Source organism: Lutjanus erythropterus, chromosome 3 (assembly GCF_056507025.1).
Source record: "Lutjanus erythropterus isolate fLutEry1 chromosome 3, fLutEry1.hap2, whole genome shotgun sequence".
NCBI classification, from domain to species: Eukaryota; Metazoa; Chordata; class Actinopteri; order Lutjaniformes; family Lutjanidae; genus Lutjanus; species Lutjanus erythropterus.
The window spans coordinates 31016560-31036056 of record NC_139319.1 but is presented as its reverse complement, the minus strand read 5'-3'; the positions used below and the strand labels follow the sequence as shown (position 1 = coordinate 31036056).

Here is a 19497-nt window from a genome sequence, read left to right as displayed (position 1 = left end):
TGCAGACTTGCAGTTGCAGCAGAGAGAGAGAGAGAGAGAGAGAGAGAGAGAGAGAGAGAACGCTCTGGTGGAGTGACAGCCGTATAATGTTCTCAACATAATAAACCTGTTCATAAAGTCATTATCATGCGGTCAGTTAGAGCTACTGCAGAATGTATGTGGATTTAATTCAAAATAAAATATATGTTTGTTGTAATAAAGGAGAATGTCACCGAGTGCAATGTTTCTCATTGATGTTCTGGACATGAATAGAGCTCTGTGGAACAAGGTTGAGCTATAGTTGTTGGTGGGATGAATCTATTGTCAGTTTTGGTTCTCATGGGATTTGATAATAAGAACAAAATATAGAATACTTCCAGCTTCACCCTGCAAACATATTCTTCATGTGCAGTATTTCCAGTTATTAATTATGTATCAGCATGTAAAATTATTTTTCCCTGATCAAGAACTCCTTATACTTTTGTTTGTCTAATCAGGTCTGCCATCATCAGAGCTATCTTTGTTTTTTCATCATTTTTCCTTAAAAAAGAACAGGTAGCCTGTGTGGTTCCTGGTCCATCTGAGACCATGCAGCCCCAGGGAGACATGCTGTGTTATGTGACAGATGACAAACACATACTGTAGCCTTGCTGTGTGAATGCAGAAGCACCAGTTAAGACCCTCTTTCAAACATGCCAGAACATCCAAGCTAAACTGTTAGCGATACCAAGTTAACACCTAGCGTGGGAGTCATGACAGAGCACCATAGCTCTGAATGGTGGGAGCGACCTTGAGTGAAGCACTAGGAATTCCCTCCACTTGACAGCTGGCTCTCACGTACGCCCTTGACTTAGCATGTGCTAATGCTGTCAGAGATGTTTGGGAAGAGAACTGCTGGCATGCTAATCTGCGCTATGTTTGCCACAAGGCTAAGCTGAGCTGTCCGTGGCATGTACAGGGAGGTGTTGACAGTAGTGCTACCAGTTGTTCAATCCTCCACTGGGGTGGTACTGGGAGATGAAAGGCACCAAAGATTTCCCAGGTTGCTGTGGACAGCCACAGCAACTGGATGAGTCGATGGTGGGAGGGGCTGTATTAATGGCAGCTGCTTCAATGGCGATATCACCATGGGGGTCCACCAGCATAGGACATGCAAGCTACACTATTACTCATTATAGCGACATATATGAGGATTTGTGTGCAACACAAGGCCCATCCTCATCTTCACAGCGTTTTAATAAAGTTAACTCACATTACAGCTGTCACTAAGATGAAGCGCTTTATCAAAGAAGTGACAGGTTTGAAAGTAATCAGAAAACCACAGATAATATAATGCATCATTTCTTGCACTGTTAAAGAACAGGCAGCCTGTATATGCAACTGATAAAAAGCCAGGCTTGTGGTGTATCTCAGTATCTTGTTCGTACACATTTCAGGACGTTTTCTCCCATTGTTATCACATATTCTTTAGGACACATGATTCAGTAACACAGACTTTGCTAATATCCTCTGAACTGTTTAGTTCTTTTAACAAGTACATTAGTCACAAATGCTCCTCTAAGTTTAAAGCACACTTTCAGATAAACAAAGGCTAACATTAATAGGGGAACAGTCTTTTTAAGACCACTTTTTTGACTCTGAACAGAACAAATGTAAAGTGTAAAGCCGGGGCCAAACAAAACCAAAAACTGTATGTGAAAGATTGGTATAAAAGTACAAGAAAATTACATTTCATTTAATATTGTAGTTTGTATTCAAGGAGAATGGCAGGGTAAGGGTTACAGAATCAAAACAGTCAAACATGAATGGGGAAATCAGCTTTTCAAGGACCACAGAGAGGCACATCTCTGTCCTACAGTAGTATATCATTCCTGCTAGTTTTCTCGGAGAAGAATTAATTTTCCAGCAGGATAATCACCCCAAGTACGCACCAAAACTATGCCAGGACTGACTGAGGTTCAGCAGAGAAAGGAGAGCGCACGTTTGTCATTTTCTTCACAGTCACCAGAACTCAAACCCATTAAACATCAACAGAAAGGATTACGTGGATGTCACAAGACACCAGAGACTAACAGCAGGAACATTTTTCAAATTCTGTTAATACATGAACGATGATGAGACACAATAATAATAAAACTTCACTTCATGATGAACTTGGGATCATTCTTATTCACCAAAAATTACAAGTCTTTGGCTGGTCCAGCAGATGGCAGCAGCCACACCTAATGAGCATTCAGTGTCTTCTTCAGTAAGAGGCTGTGAAATCTTAGACAGGACCCATGATGCTTATGGGCATAGAAGTACATATTGTTGATATAATATTCCCCATAATGATGTTGCTGTTATTCAACCTACCTTCATTAATAAAAACAGCCACTGAAGCAACACCTCTTAAAAAAAAAAAAAAAAAAAAAGTTTCAGTACAAACTGAACCTTACAACCTTGTAACTTACAGCTGAACACTGGTGGGCAGTGTGGTGCTCTTTAAATTAAAAAATGCTTCAAAAGTCACAGCACATGATGAAGGCCTTTACAGTGGCACATTGTGCAAGGAAGTGCCCCCTGGGATGGTGGAGAAAATGTGATGCAGAATCATCAAACATGTTAGAAAGTAAGTTGGCCTCTGTGTGTCTGTAAATGGTTAAATAGTTAATAGTGTGCAGGGTATTTTTGCAGAGGTATAGTAATTTTACTTGTGTCACACAATAAAACAAATGAATCTTAACCTGGGTTTGGAACCATTTCACCATAAATGTAACTTTCTGCATGTTGGTACCCCAGAATTTTTGTGTGTTTTTTTTTTTTAACCCTGTCCTTCAGACAGTCCACCACTGCTCATGAATGTAGGATTTATTGCAGGAAATTAGACTGCATTAGATTCAGCAAGATGTACCAAACAAAACGGCAACTGTGTGGTACAGTGGGGATACAGACAGGAAACATGGAGAGCAGGGGCGTTCCCAGACTTTTTTCATGTCAAAAGCAGGACCCTGAAACTGAAGCAGCTAAATGGATTTCAGCCTTCACTCTTTCTGTTATTTACTGTGACCTGTCAAAACGTCTTCATTTAAAACACGCTCAGTGAGACTTCGGACTCTTAAACTGTGTTAGTCTCGGCCCATTCACCCAACTTCTCACCTCGAGATCAGTGTCTAATCTTGGTGAAGGTGTTAGGGAGGATCTTTTTCTACCAGCATAAATAATGTGCTGGAGACAGATATTTATTCTATAAAAAGCTGTTCAGTATTACTAGGCAAAACTCAGTTTCCTAGTTACCTTGGCATAATTTAAAAGGTTGCATCTACCTTAATCAATCACTGATTTAGTCAATCCTGTCTTTACTACAAAGCTTCAGTTTACAATACAAAACAGAATCTTTCAGTCCATAAAACATTTTCCAGTTTCTGATTTTTAAATATGCCCCAGTTAAAGAGGGGGTGGTAGTGGGCTTCAGACAGTTCATAAAATTTGAAATGTTGAAATGAAAATAAAAAGAAAGAAATAGATGAAACATTCAAAATGATGATGTGGAAATATTTAATTATATCTCAATATTAAATCATTTTTATATTTTGCAGCACAACAACTGCATTGTCAGTTAATATTAGGTTAGAAAATAAAACATTTACTCAATTTAATGTGACATCTGATATAAACCATGCCCACTTCTGGTCCAGTATCCAAATACAGATACAGGTGGTTTGTTGGCTATCCTTTCCCAACAATTTGTTGTTACTCAGATATTGAAAACATTTTAGCTTATATAACGGTAGCCGGAGGTTTATCTTTACACCATACACTGATCTGTCTGCATATTGTAGAGGAAAGTCTCGTTGGTAAAATAGAAAAGTCAGGCACTTTGTTGTCAAGCCAGCCAGTGACATGGCGACCTTATTGTTTCTGTGCCCATGGTAATATACTTTGAGAACAGGTGTCTATTCTTGTATGTATTCTTGTTTGTATGTTATTGTGCATGTGTATCTACATGCATGCATGCATATGCAGTCATGCAGGGGTCTGGTAACCTCTGAAAGCCCTCTCCACCTCGCCTTGGTTCCATGGGAACCTGCGCGCAGCTAATCCTCCTTTTGGCTGCAGAGGGCTTCTCCAAACAAATCATACAGCTCTAAGACCCAGTGCTCCTCAAGTGGGCTCCTGGCTCTCTTTGCCAAGCCTCACCAAAAAACCTCTCTCCTTTCTTCTCTCTTTTCTCATATGCTTCACATAAAACAGCTACCTACCGTGAGGCAAATCCCCTTGTCTCTGTCTCTTTTCTTCCAGGAGCAAGGGAAGGAGAAAGGAATGGGGTGTGGATAAGCCGGGCCAGCAGGAGATTGTCAAGTTGAAGAACTGAGATGACCTGTTTTGGAAGAGCGGGTGAGTCTGAATAATGGGTACTGGTAAAGGGGTCGTTGTTTGATAGCAGGCAAGAGGAAAGTGAGGATAAAGAGATGGATCTCAGTACTTTGATGTGGCTTCTTTTGTTTTGTTTTTTTCATTTTTTTATTGTGCATCAAGATCTGCCTATCTGTTTACAGTATCTGTTACTGGACTCTGCATTTCTTCTGCTGTGTACATTATTTAGGACACCTGTCATAGTATTTAATTTAATTGAGGTGTAAGATATATATCGATACACTTGAGTATTACATCATCTGAATAAAGTCATAATTTTGACTTTTGGTTTCTCACAGGACACAGACCCCATCCTTGTGGGTGATATTTCTGTCTTTGCAATATTTCAAAACTTAAAAATACACAGTTTTGCACTGATAATTAGCACAGGTGCTTTGTCACAATACTGAAACTTACTAATATTGGCTACACACTGATGGACAAGAGTGGTTATTTTTAATATTTTTGATCAATATTGTTGCTAGGAACAATTCATTAGTCCCTGGATATTAGCAGGGACATATCCTGCCCTTATTATGCACTGATTTAGGACGGGTGGTTTAACAATTGACCAGAACTCTGTTTAAAATCACAGTAAAACAGATCCTTCAGATGTGATTGGATCGCTCAGAGTGGGCATGGCTTAGAAAGCAATATGGAGCTGTGGTGAGATATGGAACTGCAGAACAATGACAGGACAGATATTTCGGACAGATATTTTAGATATTATTATTCGATATTATTATTTATATTTATATATTGCAGACATCTGAGTGGTATCAGTCTTCTTATCCTTATTCACAGCAAGAACGCGACACACCATTACTTTAAAATCTTTCAGTTTTAAGCAAGACAGCCACCCCAGGTTACACTAAACAAAAGGTCACCAAAACACTGAAAGGACTTTGGGACTGATCATTACATTTCAAAAGATAATTGAATTTGCTAGTATCCTTGCAACTATGATGGATCATTGTCACATCAGATCTTTTTTTTTTTTTTTAATCTCATATAACCAAACTGCAGTATTAACTAAATTGCTCACTCTAAGTAATAGTAAGTGTGTGTAAGCATTTTAATTCTCCCTTGTGGCACTAGACAGCTTGATATGCTTTCAGTGTTTTTTGCGTCCTGTCAGCCCAAGGCTAACATACTTTGTACATATTTGATACATGCTGCTATTACACATGACAGCTTTGATGACCAGTTTGATGATACACACATGCACAAATGTATTGTCGCTCCTCCAATCCCTGCACATAAAACCCAGTATTGACTTGTTCAATGTCTGCAGCTGGGAGGTTACTGTCTGTCTTTTAAATGATTAGCTTTGTTCATTGGGCCACAATAACAGAGGTATGTTATTTACTTTGTAGCACATATGATTTTCTCAGTGTTGTTGTAGAAAAAAACATTTGGCAGCTAACTCTAGTTTTGCTGAACTCATTACTAAATGTTTTTATTGGATTATAGGCATGTGTCATCAGCTAACTTGGTAACACTTGGCATGTTTCATGCTAAAAGCATCTAAAAGACCTATGTAGGAACTGCATGTCCAAAAATGACCACTGTATTCCAAATAGTGACTTGAAGCCATCGATACTATATTAAATAGGTTGAAATCCTATTTAATATGCAGACTATGGTTGAAGCCAGTTGTCCTCATCAATTTTTATTTTATGATTTATTTCTGTATATATAATATTTTACAGATTTTTTCATACTAGATGATATATAAGTTGCTGATATCTGTAGTATTACTGTAGTGGAGGAGGACTCTTGTCAGCCAGTGCAGTTCTATATTTAACCAACCGCATTCAGACATTTTTACTTAACAAATGTAGGAAAGCATAAAGCATAAATGTAAAAATCATATTTTATGTTGTACTTCTTTGTACCCCCCTTTTCTCTTTGCTAAATCTCTTTGAATCAAACTATTTTTTTTTGTTTTCTGACAGCTGTATTGGCTACATGTGGTCTTCTCTCAGCAGCACTCAGTTTAAATTGTTAGCATAAGTCAAGGTCTATCACAGGTCATGGAAAGTTAATTTAAGTCTTTGCACTCATCAAACACTGAGACAATTTGTGCATGCAAGTACAAGTTATGTTGTAAACCATAAAATCACACAGAGACCAGTGTTGTCTTTGTTGATGCTTTGCTTATGACACACATATTACAAAGAAAAGAAGCATAAAATCTGGATTATCAGTTTTTCACAAACTATTTCATATAACTGACAAATCATGAAGACATATGATTATTTTGCGCACAGAAGTCAAAGAAAAAACAAGATTAGCAATTTAAAATCAAAACATATACTAGCAACTACTGCAAAGTAATCACTGTGAAATCAGATCTTTATATGTTTCACAATTCCATCTCATAACAACAGCAGACGTCAACCAGACTGACTGACTTATTTATCACACTACATCCCAGACTCTCCAGCAAGGACCCCATTTCTGGTGTGGAAGATCTTGGCCAGAGAGGGACTCATTGGGCTTGGTATGTACTCTTGACATTGCTGACCACCAAGACTTGGTGCACACTCAACTATGTAGGAAAAGAAGAAGGTACCATGTGTGAACATGCAACTGTCTGACACCGTGCCACTGCGCAGATTAAATGAACACTCGCCAAGAAGATCACTGTTCCAGTAAGAATCCTCATCATAAACACTGAATGTAAGTTTGTCTTTCATATTGATTTTGATGGGTCCAAATTCAAATTTCGTGTTCCACACCGGATTGTCATTGTTTGTGATAATGGCAGTGCGCTTAGTCTGATCACCATATCTAACCTCCACAGAACCATCTGTCTGCGTCCACTTATCACCGTACAGACCACGTGCATAGAGGCTGAAGACCTTCAATGTAGCGAGACCTTTCCCAGCGGGACAGCAGTTTGACTTGATATTCTGATTACTGTTGCAAACACAAGCACAAGGATCCCTTTTGCTGGATCTGTACCCAATCTTACAGCTTTCTGAGCATTTTCTCAAAACTGCATTTTTCTTGATGTGCTCCTCCACCTCTTGCTTCAGTCCGGCCACGGCAGGATGACCACCTGGCAGTATGGTGTGCAGGGGCTTTAAGTTGTATCGGACCACATCAGGAGTGATTTTCAGTGAGTCAAGCCAGTTGTTGTAGACAGAGGGATTTGATTGTTCAAAGAGGATGTCAGCACCGTTGATACTCCCACCAATGACCTCTGTGGTACGCTCATTAAACATGGTGCTGAAACTCAGGATAGAGAGCTTCTTCTTCTTTGCCTGACAATGTTGCATCATTGACTTAACCCTATCAGGATGTGCAAAACTACCCGAGGCCTCAACTAACAAACAGTCATTGACTTCTGTTGGTGAGAGGTCATTCATGGTCGCCACGCAGGTCTTGATGGAAGTGACTGCCTTTATTTCTCCTCCTAGAGATACCTGTGTGATGTAATGTGTGCCATATGTGTCGATCAGACCGCGATATAATGGTGCGGTCTTCACTGAATATGGAGGAAGGGAGTTCACTGCTGATTCAAAGTCATGACTCAGTGGAGGTTTTGTTACCAGTCTGTAGCTGTGAAGAACAGAGACCAAATAAGTTCTGAGTGATAAGTGTCATTCAGATGCTGTAATGGTATTCACTTAAAGGGATAGTTCAGATTGTTTGAAGTAAGGTTGAATAAGGTACTTATCTGTCAGTGTATTAGCTACAGTAGATGCTGATCAGCATGCCCCAAGTTTGGAGAACCAGCAATGAACTGCTGTGGACAGGTTCAGCAACAAAAAGTAAAGTTAAGCATGCACTATATTTAGTATTTTCACCTCTTAACTTTGACATCAGATAGCCTTTTCTGGTGGGAAACCACCATTATATAAATCAAATACCGCTGTCTCTCCAAACCAATCAAAATCCATTCCCAAAATCAGTCACAGAACACGGGAGCTGCTGCTTTACCACTGCCTTGATCTGGGTTTGTTTGTGTTATTGTGTGACTTTGGTCAGAGATCAAGGCAGCAGTAGACAAGCAACTCCCATGCTCTGTGAGGTAAAATTACTGATATTGCCTATAGAGTTTGGCTGGTATGGAGAGAACTATACTGGCTTATATGATGGCAGGTTCCTGTCAGAAAAGGTTGTCTGACGACAAAGTAAAGCAGTGAAAATATTCTAAATGTAGCATGCATTTCAACTGATATTGAGCTTTTTCAGGTGGAACTTTTTTAAGTGGCTTAAATACCTGACAAATACCTGTTGCTGACAATGTCCACAGTATTACACAGCTTAACTTGCATGCAAGTGCCCCTGTTTGCTTCTCTTAACTGGGGGTGTGGAGGGAATACACGGGCTATCATTAAGTCCCTCATATAGCCCTCTATCAAATAATCTGTACTATCCCTTTAAAGCAATATCAATATCATTATTGTCACATGCAGTACATCTTTGTATATATTTAACTGCATGCTTATTTATTTATTTTTAATAAATTCAGAGGTAGTGATGCAAAGACAAATAGCTGTCCACATACTCACCTGTAGAAGTTACAGTTGACAGAATGGCAAAAGAAAGTGTAGCGGTCTTGTTTTGACTTTCGCATGGCAAAGATGGATTCTTGGGAACGGGAACCTCCATAGGCTGCCCCAAAACGTACAGTGGTGTCTGCAGGTAAATTGAGGTCGCCTTTCCAGTCATTAGACACAGAGGATGTGGAATCATTGACAAGAGTTTCGGCAGAATCGTAGACTATACTGGAGACCTTCAAATTGCATTTGGGGAGGTTTCTCCAGTCCACCACAGCAAGTGGGACCTTCTGCTTCTCTTTCTTCATGTAGCTGTTTCTGTAGAGCCGACAGGTGCCATTGCCAAGCTTCCATGTTTCAGTGTCGATGACATAGGCACCTTTCCGCTTCATTGTGACGATGTCGAAGCCTTCTCCAGCCAGATTGTAACCAGGGACGAAGTGAGCCTTTTCACACTCCTCTGGTGTACCAGTGAAGTGTACACTGGATGGCAGACACAGAGGACTCCATGCCCAACACAGGAGCATGAGATGCCACAGCCTTGCCATCTGTATGAGAGAAATGAAAAGCAATCAAGGTAAAAGCATGGGCATTTAAACAATGCAAAATTGTTAAACAATGCCTTGTTTAAAACTTTAAAAGTACAGTATAAATAGATATAGATAGATTTTGAACAACTGTGAAGAAGAAGAAAGTGCTGATAACAGAGATGAAGAGACTCAGGTGTCTGACCTTATCTTGACTGTCGGCAGCGAGGTCTGGTTAGCGACTTTAAAGGTCTGACTTTTATTGTAGTGATGATGAGATGGAGGTGGAGCCTGTACTGACAATCTAATCTATCAGTTCTAATCTATTCAGTTCTGACAAGTGTCTTATTTGACTGACTTTATTTATTTACATTTTCACTTACTTTGCACCATGATAGCGTGAGAAGATTACATAGGGGTTTTTTGTATGCTTAAAAAATGTAGCTGGTTAGGAGGCTGGTTAAAACATCTGTAGCATAAATGTTAAAAGTATTCAATGTGCTATTGTCCTGTAAAACATAAAATCGACTTTTCTTCATTTTCCTTTCTCTCTAAATGTAGATCAACTACTTTTTTCTGTGTTATGCATGTTGATGTAGAATTTAACCCAGACCAAACTGAAGTCTTGAAGTCTAAAAGACTAGAGGTCTATTTGGCTAATTTAAGCACAGAGAATAGACTGCAGGTCCAATGTAGTTTTCTTGCTGGGTTTGGCACCCAGTACCCTGGGGTTTAGTCACAGCTGACCAAACTAATGGCACATTGCAGTTAGCCAACTTACTTAAGCAACAAGTAAAGCTATCATTCCATCAGGTAACTTGGTAAATGATCTTGAAGGCTGTGATTGTCCCAGTGACCGGTAGTGTTAATTTGGGGGCTGCTGAGCCCAGTTCTGTGGCCCACTAACAGCTAACAGTTACAGTTAGTAAACTAAACTTATCTGTAAATCAGGAAACTCTGTAATCAAATCACTGGGAGCTGAAGCTAAGCAGCTGCAGGACATCAGAGGGGAGACCAGAAAATATTTTCTCCATAAAATATGATCTAGTTTCACCATAAGCAGTGAATAAAGTTATAAAATTGTGCTTTTGGACAGCAATGCCTGTTCCCCAGAAACACTTCAGTCCGCTCCAGTGAATGGGTGTATTGTCATAAGTGAGAAAGCATTTCGAAAATATACATTAAATATACATTATAATGTACACTGGCCCACCTGAGCCAGGCGGAGGAGCAGTTATGCAGCTGTCCCTGCTCCTCCTTCTTCTCCTCTCCCACCTAATCCTCATCTCCTCCTCTCATCTTCGCTCCTCTGACCTGCTGCGAAACAATCAGTTTAAAGTGTGCAAAATTACTCAGGGATATAACCGGCTCTGACAGGAGCATACATACCTTTGTCTCTCCGGATCGGGCCGGATTCATGCGGTCAAATATAGTGTCTTGTACATTTTGTATGTTATAGATCATAATTGTTTAATCCTTGATTTTCTGGATCACAACAAACATGCAGACACAAACACTACAGCTGCTCCAGCTGTCATGTTGACTCATCTGATAAAGACAATCTGACAACTGTGATCAAGTCCCATGTGCACTTTGCAGGTCTCTTTAGATTTATTAGACTTTATAATTATAAAATAATTTCTTTTTCCTTATTAGTGAGTTTAATTTCAAAGACGCACCCATGCATGACTGTTTAACATAAATGAAAGGTGTTCTGTGATTGTGGAGATGTGTGTGCACCTCAGTCAAGTGCAAGACACACGCACACTTTTAACTTAAATATTTACACTTTACTGCTGATAGAAAATCTGTTCAAATAACACTTTACTGATCCACACTTCTGTGTGAGGAAGAAAAATGAACATAAATGAAGGTGTTTTGTGATCGTGAAGATGTGTGTGTTTCGGCCCAACACACCAGGTGCTATCTTGTGTTGAAAGACCACAAACTTTGCGCTACAAGCAGGTTTTGGCTGGTCGAAAATGCAAGCAGTTTTTAGTCCAATGTGTCATGGTTTCGTCTTGTCTTGTCTTGTCTTGTCTTGTCTTGTCTTGTGTTGTCTGCATTTGGGTCCTCCACCTAGCTGATCTGTAACCGTGGTCTCTTGTCTGTTCCTCATGCCCAGCTGAAAAGTAAAAGGGACAAGGCCTTTTCAGTCAGGGCCCCAAAGCTCTGGAACAATCTGCCTGAGGAAATTAGGTCAGCCGAGTCAATGATCTCCTTTAAATCTCTTCTTAAGACATACTTTTATCGGAGAGCCTTTCCTAATTTTATGTTTTCCTAAAAATGTTTTTACCTTCCTATTTTGGCTCTGTACCATTTTATTTTACCTGTTTTAGCTGTTGTGTGATGCTTGATCCTGTCTGTTTTATTTTGTTGCCTTTGTGAAGCACTTTGTAATGTGAATTTTGAAAAGTGCTCTATAAATAAAGATTATTATTATTATTAACACAATTTGCTGAGTACAAGATAGCAAACACGCCGGGCCACACCTTCATTTTGCCTCCATGTTTAGACCTCTCACCCACAGCTGCACAGACGCAGCGCAAGTGTATTTGTTATCTTGCAGAAATGGTAAAAATGGCACTTACGCTGGTGTAAGATAGCAAAAGCACTTAATTGCGCCAGCAGTACAACGGCTTTGCGCCGGGTGTAAGATAGGGCCCTTTGTGTTAGCTGACATCAGATAATTTTGACTCCTTCTATTTAAAAAAAAATACTCAAAACAATTAATTAATTAATTAATTAATCCTGTCACAATTGTGTCCCTTGAAAAATAGGTCCAAAGATGTGGAGCACACGGGCGTACGTCCATGTGCTCCACATTACCACCTGTTTTTCAAGTCTTTCCTTTAATGATTGCTTTCCTCATCAATTTATCTGTTGACCGTTTTCTCTATTAATCACTTAGTTATTTGTTCTATAAAATGTCAAAAAATGGTGGAAAATGGTAAATATTCACATTTAAGAAGCTGAAATCAAATAATTTGGACTTTTTTTAATTAAAAAATGACTTGGACTGATTAATTGATTATCAAAATAGATGCAGATTTATCTATTAGTCGATTAATAATAGATTATTCATTGCAGTGTTTTATGTCCGTTGTTTGGTTTATTAGTTTCCAGCAGTCCTTTCCTTTCAATTTATTTATTGCTTGATTATTTTACAGACAAAAAGGTCATGATTATGAATTGGTAACTGTGTGCACTGTGCATGGTTGTATATTGTTCTTAATTGTAATCCTACTACTAATCCTGATCTTTAATAAATGTAACTGTAATTTAATCTGTAGTCTTTTTTTTAATCTGTAAGTATAGTAGAATACAGTTACCTTTTTTTATGTCATTCTGTTGCATGTAACCTGTGACTCTCCAAGATTGTGAATGTGTTTTGACCTTGAGTTTGACAGGTGATGCTTCAACCATCAGTTCAGCATGCTGGGTCAGGCTCTAGGGTCCCACTACAGCATAAGTGAATAATGTGTAATGGAAGAATCAACTATGTTTTGATCTACTGAGAAGTTAAATAGTGACTTTCTCACAGTTTCAGCTATCAGTGAGAATATCTTGTGTGACAAACAACACTTTAGTAATGGCCGTGTTAAAAAAAAATAATAATAATCTTTTCACTATTTGTACAGAAGCGACTACAAATGAGTGATCCAAATGGAGTGACAGTTCACACTAACAACACTCACCTCACCATCAGTTCACTAACATCCTGTTTGCTCCGTTCTGTTGACACTTAGTTGGAAATGTGAAACTGTGGCTCTCCAAACTTGTTGCACAGCTGACAGTCTGATGTGAGAATAACATTTATGTTCATACAGTGTTAATCAGTAGTGTTTCACAGGTTGCAGAATGCCAGTATGCAGTAGTCATCAAGTTCCAAATGGTTGAGCGAGTAAGTTCAACCGAAGGTCTCTACTCCTTGACAGTACCTGTTTTCATTTTTGGTCCTGATCCAACTGTGTATAAAAAGTATCCACCTGGACTTTTCTTTCATTTTTTCAAAGTAATTATTAGGGGTGTAACGATTCACTCATGAGTCTGATGCATCAGACTTTAATGTGTTAGATATGAGTGCATCGGTTCAGACGGCCTGCATCAGTAAAAAGCTGAACATGAATTGGAAACAAATCGATGCAGCACTAGTGTATCAATACATCTCATTAGGATGTGCATACGTTTAATTTTGGCATCAAGGAGCTGCCACTGTTAACTTTCCTCCTTTCTTCTCTCTCTGTCTCTGCCTGCACCGCTCTCACTGGACGCCCGCTGCCGCGATCACAAAAACAAGCGCTCCCTCCTCCCTCTCCTGTGTCTCCTCTCCATTTACTTAAAACAGACGGCGCTGAAAACAGCGACAGAAGTGACATTGTACCGCGTCGCACCACCAAACTTTCATAACGTGCAAGTGTAGAATAAGTTTGGGTTTTCTAAGAAAGATGAGAAACGCTGCTGCAGATCATTTATGCAAAAGGTGTCAGACAGCAGAGAACAGAGACACGAGTCTGACCCACAGAGACGTCATGTCACTGTGAGAGCAGGTAACACTTCACTGTTCCTCCACACTAATCAAAACCACAGCACTCTTCATATGAAACAGAGCAGCAGATCATCTTACTGCAGAAATACTGATATTTTAAACAGTTTTAAAGTTTCTCATTTATCTCATTTACACATGAGACTCATAATAAGATGTTAACATCACTGTAATGTCTCCTTCTCTCTGTCTCTCCTGTTACTATATTTAGTAAAACTATCAGGATTTTTTTTGCAACTAACAGCACTCTACAAATGTAGCATTAATTGAATCAAAATGTAAAGACTGACACACTGCATTGTCTTGTATTGCATCGTGTCGTATTGTATCATATCGTATCGTGACAGAGCTGAATTGTATCGAACCGAATCATTGGCCACTTAAAGATTAGAAGAAATATATTGTATCGTTGAACATGTATCAAGATACGTATCGAATCATCTCAGTCAGTGAGATACACACCCCTAGTAATTATGTGTGTTGGCACTAACTCACAGGGCCTCTTGCACAGGAGCATCCACCCAGCACTGCCAGGCTGAACAGAGCAAATGGTGTGTTTCTGAGATCATGCAACATAGTTTTCAGTGCATCCAGAAAGCTAAATTTTGGTGTCATGAAACCATAGAAGCTTCTTCCAGTTTGTTTCACACCTGCCTTCAGATTTTCTTTTTCCATAAAGTGCAGCCTTCGCTTTGCCAGTCTGCCATTAAACTGCAACTCATGAAGCACAAAGTTGCCTGTCTCAGCTGTGAAACTCTGTAGCATCATAAAAGTTGCTACAGGTCCTTGTGGTCTCCTTCATTAATGCCTCACTCATGCAGACTTGGTTTTGAGGCCTTGACTTTTCAGTATTCTTTGCATTTCAATTATGAGCTACCTCACTTAGGCTGTAGACTAAGGGGCTCTTTCGGCTCCCAAGTGGCTGCTCATTTTTTTTGTTGCTTGAATTAATTTATTACCAAAAATAATGTAAAAATGTGTGTAAAATGAATTACTAATGTAAAAAGCATATATTATATCAAATGTTTATTATTTATATAGCTTTATTTATATACTCAACATACTCAACGTGGAGGAGAGTGCTTAATTTTAACGACAAACACAAAATATTGTATAAAATACAGAAGGAGGATCTCTTCTATTTTAACTTCAATCAGTGATAAAGAACGCGCTTTAATTCTTCAGCTATGAACGTGGTCTAGAGACTACAGGTAACCTACAGGTGATCTAACAGGATGTTAGTGTCTCTTCCTTTATTCTCTCTGAAGTCTATTAAACACTGTCCGACAAGACTGCAGATTTTCATCTCCACCTCCTGCTGCGGCCTCCTGATCTCATCTACTTTCCAGGCAAGGTGCAGTTCATCTTGAAACGAGCCTATTTTCTCACCTTTCCAGCATGTTCTCTCTCGTCTCCCTCCCTCCTGTGTGCTCACTGTGCTGTGTGTCTATAACCCCTCCCCTCTCACTTCTGCTCAGTGTGGACACACACGCCACCACACATCTTGACCAATCACGAGCAGCTTTAACACAAAAAAAAGAGGCGGGAAAAAAAACAAATCGGCTCGCAATCAAGAGCCGGTTCCCGTCGTTCGCTTCAAAGAGCCGGCTCTAAGAACCGGATCGTTCGCGACCGACACATCACTACTAGGCTGCTGCCACTGTGATCCAGACCCAGAACACACAGAGTTAAACTCAGTCTTGACATTCAGTTTTCTTGTATCTCTCCCCTGATTTTTCCTGTTTTGTTTTTTTTTCAGTATTCTTGCTGCAGGTTTGTTTTTAATGCCCCTTTTGTTTTGTACCTCTCATATAAATTCAACATCAACAGCTAAATACTAACTTAACTTTGTTTAAACTTGAATATCTTGCTTTTAAAGTACAAGAAGGAAAATGACAAACCAGCTGTTGAACTGGCTGCAGATCACTTGTCATATGAATGGATATGTGACTTATGTCTGCTTATTTACATTATTTTGTAGATTTCTTGTTACATGTACAATATACATACAAGTGTATTTTCTGTGCATTAAAAAGAAATTACAGCCATTTGGATTCCAGTAAATAGCCTGTAGTTAACAACTGTCACATTTGAAGATAGTACTTGTAGCACTTAGTCATACTGGCAAACAGTTTCAGTTAGGTGACAACTTTAGAGGGTGATCGGCTTGCTAAAAAATAAAACTTATCTCCAGGAAGGAGTTTATTAAAAGGAGTGGCCTTGTAACTTGACTGTCATTTTTAGATGATCTCAATGGTTTTAGAATTCTCAGTAATCCCTCAATTGAGACTAAACCTGAATGTCAACAAAACTGTAATTAGAAAATATTTCAGTGACGGCAAATATTAATTGTTAATATAAGTTAAATCATCATAATTGGTCCACCTAACACAGTATTAGTATGAACTACATCCTAATTTGTGGTGAAAAACAAATACCTTACTATAACATCATTACAGAGGTACTGTATTTAATACAAATGAGGTATTTTCCATTTTATGTCACTTTCTACGTCTACTTCACTGCTTTTCACAGGAAAATATTGTACTTTTTAATAATTTTGCATACAAAACGTGGTCATCATATAAAATGTCATGCATTTCATGAATATAACAACCCAACAGGTAGTAAAATGTGTTAAATTATTCCAACCTTAGCTATAACAGTAAAATGTAGCTACATGAAAATTATTTTCTTTATATTCTGAAAGGATTATTTTTACACTGTAGTGTCATGACCATTATGTAAGTGAAGGATCTGAATATGTTTTCCACCACTGAATGTATTACATAAAACAGTACAGTTAGTAATACACATGTTATACTGTACAGCATGTGTGCTATTCATTTACATGGTGACAGTGTTTCCCAAACAGGGGGTCGTGCTGCAGGGTTGAACATGGAAGACCATGGGAGAAATATACAGTATAACTAAGGTGAATGGATATGATTTGTGTAGGAAAATAGTTTGCTGGCCTTCATTTCAGTAAAATTCAACTTGAATTCTCTAATAGTTGCTTCCCAAATAAATGTTAATAGGTTTTGTGGGATGGGGGAGGCGTGCCAGAAAAAGTTTGAGAACCACAGCATCATTGAGAGTTTATGGGTGGAAATGGTATTCTGCACATAAAGTGGTGTGCATTAAATACAGATGTGGTTTCCTTACACTTGCAGAACATGAAAATGTTCCCCCTCTGCTGCTGTTCATCCAGTATTACAGGCACCCACTCATCTTTACTCAAATATTCTGGCACTTCTGAGAAGTTTCACTTCATATTGTTACCACAGAGGGGCACTAATGTCATGCAGAGATATGGGGTATTCACAACAGCTGTTTGGCATCAGCACTCTTTTGTGCAAATCTCAACGAGTTAGAAATCTTTAATGTGTGTCTATGCAAGAATCACTAAATCATTATGAATATGTTTTTATTGAAGAAATAATTTTATGTAATTATTTAATTCCAAAGAAATTGTATTATTTCTTATGTTTGTGTCAAAATTAAACAAGATAGTGGACCCAAAAATGCAGACAGCAACACAGGAAACAGTTCAAATGCATTTAATAACAAAAGAGAGTGAACAAAAGCTTACAGAAAAGTAGTCAGGCCAAAACCAGGGTCCAGAAAAACAAAAGAATCCCCAAAAGGGCAAAACACAAAAACAGTCCAGGTAAACCAGTACAAGGTCCAACACGAGAAGGAAGGATGACACACAATGTACAACGATGAACTGAAAAAGAAACAGAGAAACACAGGGACTAAATAGACAAAGAACTAATCAGACACGGGTGGACAGACAGGTGAAACCAATGGCAATCAAAAAGAGTGGGAAAAGGACAAAGACAGGAAGTAAAGACAAGACACATGAGGGAGGACCAGGACTACAAAATAAAACAGGAAATAACCAAGAAAACCCCAAACCATGACGGTTTCTACTAGGGAAGTCATTATATGTATTATTATTATTTGTGTTATTATTATATGTGGCCAGTGACTATAAACCCCCAGTACATACATTATAGCCATGATTGTGTAGTAGCAGGTTACCACTGTTTATCAGTTATCGTCTGTCTTTGTGAAGTGTGTCTTCTGCCTTCTGTCAAAACAGAAGTTTTTGAACTTGCGCTGTGTGACACGAGGGAATTGATGTATCCACGGTCTATTTATAACACAGAAAGCAGGTGTACCGATACACAGAGGCAAAGTGATTGGTCGGGATCCTCAGAGGATCCTCTGTGCTTGTGTAAATACAGACACACACACACAGTAACATACTTGGATGCAACCTATGAAAACATGCATGCACACTTACATTGATCCGACACAGAAAACCTTTTAACAGTGTAGGCGTATGCATGTATACAAAACAAAGGCGTTCCCATGCATGCATACATTCAGACAATACAAGATTTACAGCATGTTGCTGGCACCCACACAGATATCCAAACAACAGTCATTTCCATCCAAGCAACTCAAACACATTTTCAAGTGTTGTCAAATGGAAAGGGAGACATGCTCTTCACAGCATCAGCTTCTTTCTCCCCTGAGGGTAGAGTAGATCCACACCCACAACCAGATCCTCTGCAACACTTCACTCAAATGATCTACAGCACCCAACAAATCAACAGATCTTGTCCTGACACAAATGTTTCACAGACAGTCTCACCATCATGTAAACAACTATTCACACTACCACCTTTGACCATATTTCATGCCTCCATCAGTGAGGTCAAAGTGGTCAAGAAGAGACAGACAGGTGGTTTGGAGTCATGAGAACATGTACCCACAGTCGTTTAACACCTCAGACTAAAACGGAAGAGTACTTCATGAGAATAAAGAGTGGGAGGGAGGCAGCTTTGTTTGCATATGCTTGTTGTGGTCATTTGCACCTACCTCCACTGAGAGCAGTCTCAAAAAGGAAGTAGGCAAGGCCTGTTTTAATTTTTTTTTTTCAGGAAGTACAATTTTGGCACTTGATGTAAAAAGGATGAGGCAATGATAATAATTAGCCATCCTCCATGATACATTCAGAGAAGATCAAGTTTGCACCTTTGACACAGCCCTGTCCCAGAGTTCTTTGGCCAACAGTAGCCTGAAAAGCACAAAAAAACACATTCTGATTATTCACTTTAATAGAGTCACTCAGCTGATTTTAAAGGTCCCTTACTGTCAGCTTGGAAAGTAGCCAGACAGATGATTCTTACAAACCCATAAGGATTGCATGAAAAGCTTTGGGTTGATCAGATTGATGCGGGTTTTTGGTGGGAGACCAGGTTCTTTGTCTTGTGCTGCAAAGTGCTTTTTTCAAGGTTCCTTGCACTGTTTTGAAAAAGGTTATAGAAAAGCAATATGTTCTCGAATAATGGATTGCTGTGCAGTGTTTTAGCATGTGATAACTCTTTGATACATGCAGTTGATAAGTACAAGCCACTGTTCAACTTTAGTGAGACACTCCTTCATGAAGTCACCATCTGGGAATGGTTTTCCAAGCTGTTTAAGGTGCAATATGTAAGAATCAGAATCAATCACTTTGTAT

The 19497-nt window shown here is 39.0% G+C and overlaps 1 protein-coding gene across 1 annotated transcript; it reads right to left on the bottom strand.

Moving 5' to 3' along the window:
• Positions 1-6501: 6501 nt before the first annotated feature.
• Positions 6502-9615, bottom strand: LOC146330281 (perforin-1-like). Its single transcript, XM_084715804.1, has 2 exons — positions 8901-9615; positions 6502-7944 (listed from the first exon to the last, which is right to left on the bottom strand). The coding sequence occupies exons 1-2, from the start codon at positions 9434-9436 to the stop codon at positions 6804-6806; spliced, it is 1677 nt and encodes a 558-aa protein (XP_084571930.1). The 5' UTR covers positions 9437-9615; the 3' UTR covers positions 6502-6803.
• Between the last annotated feature and the right edge of the window lie 9882 nt (positions 9616-19497).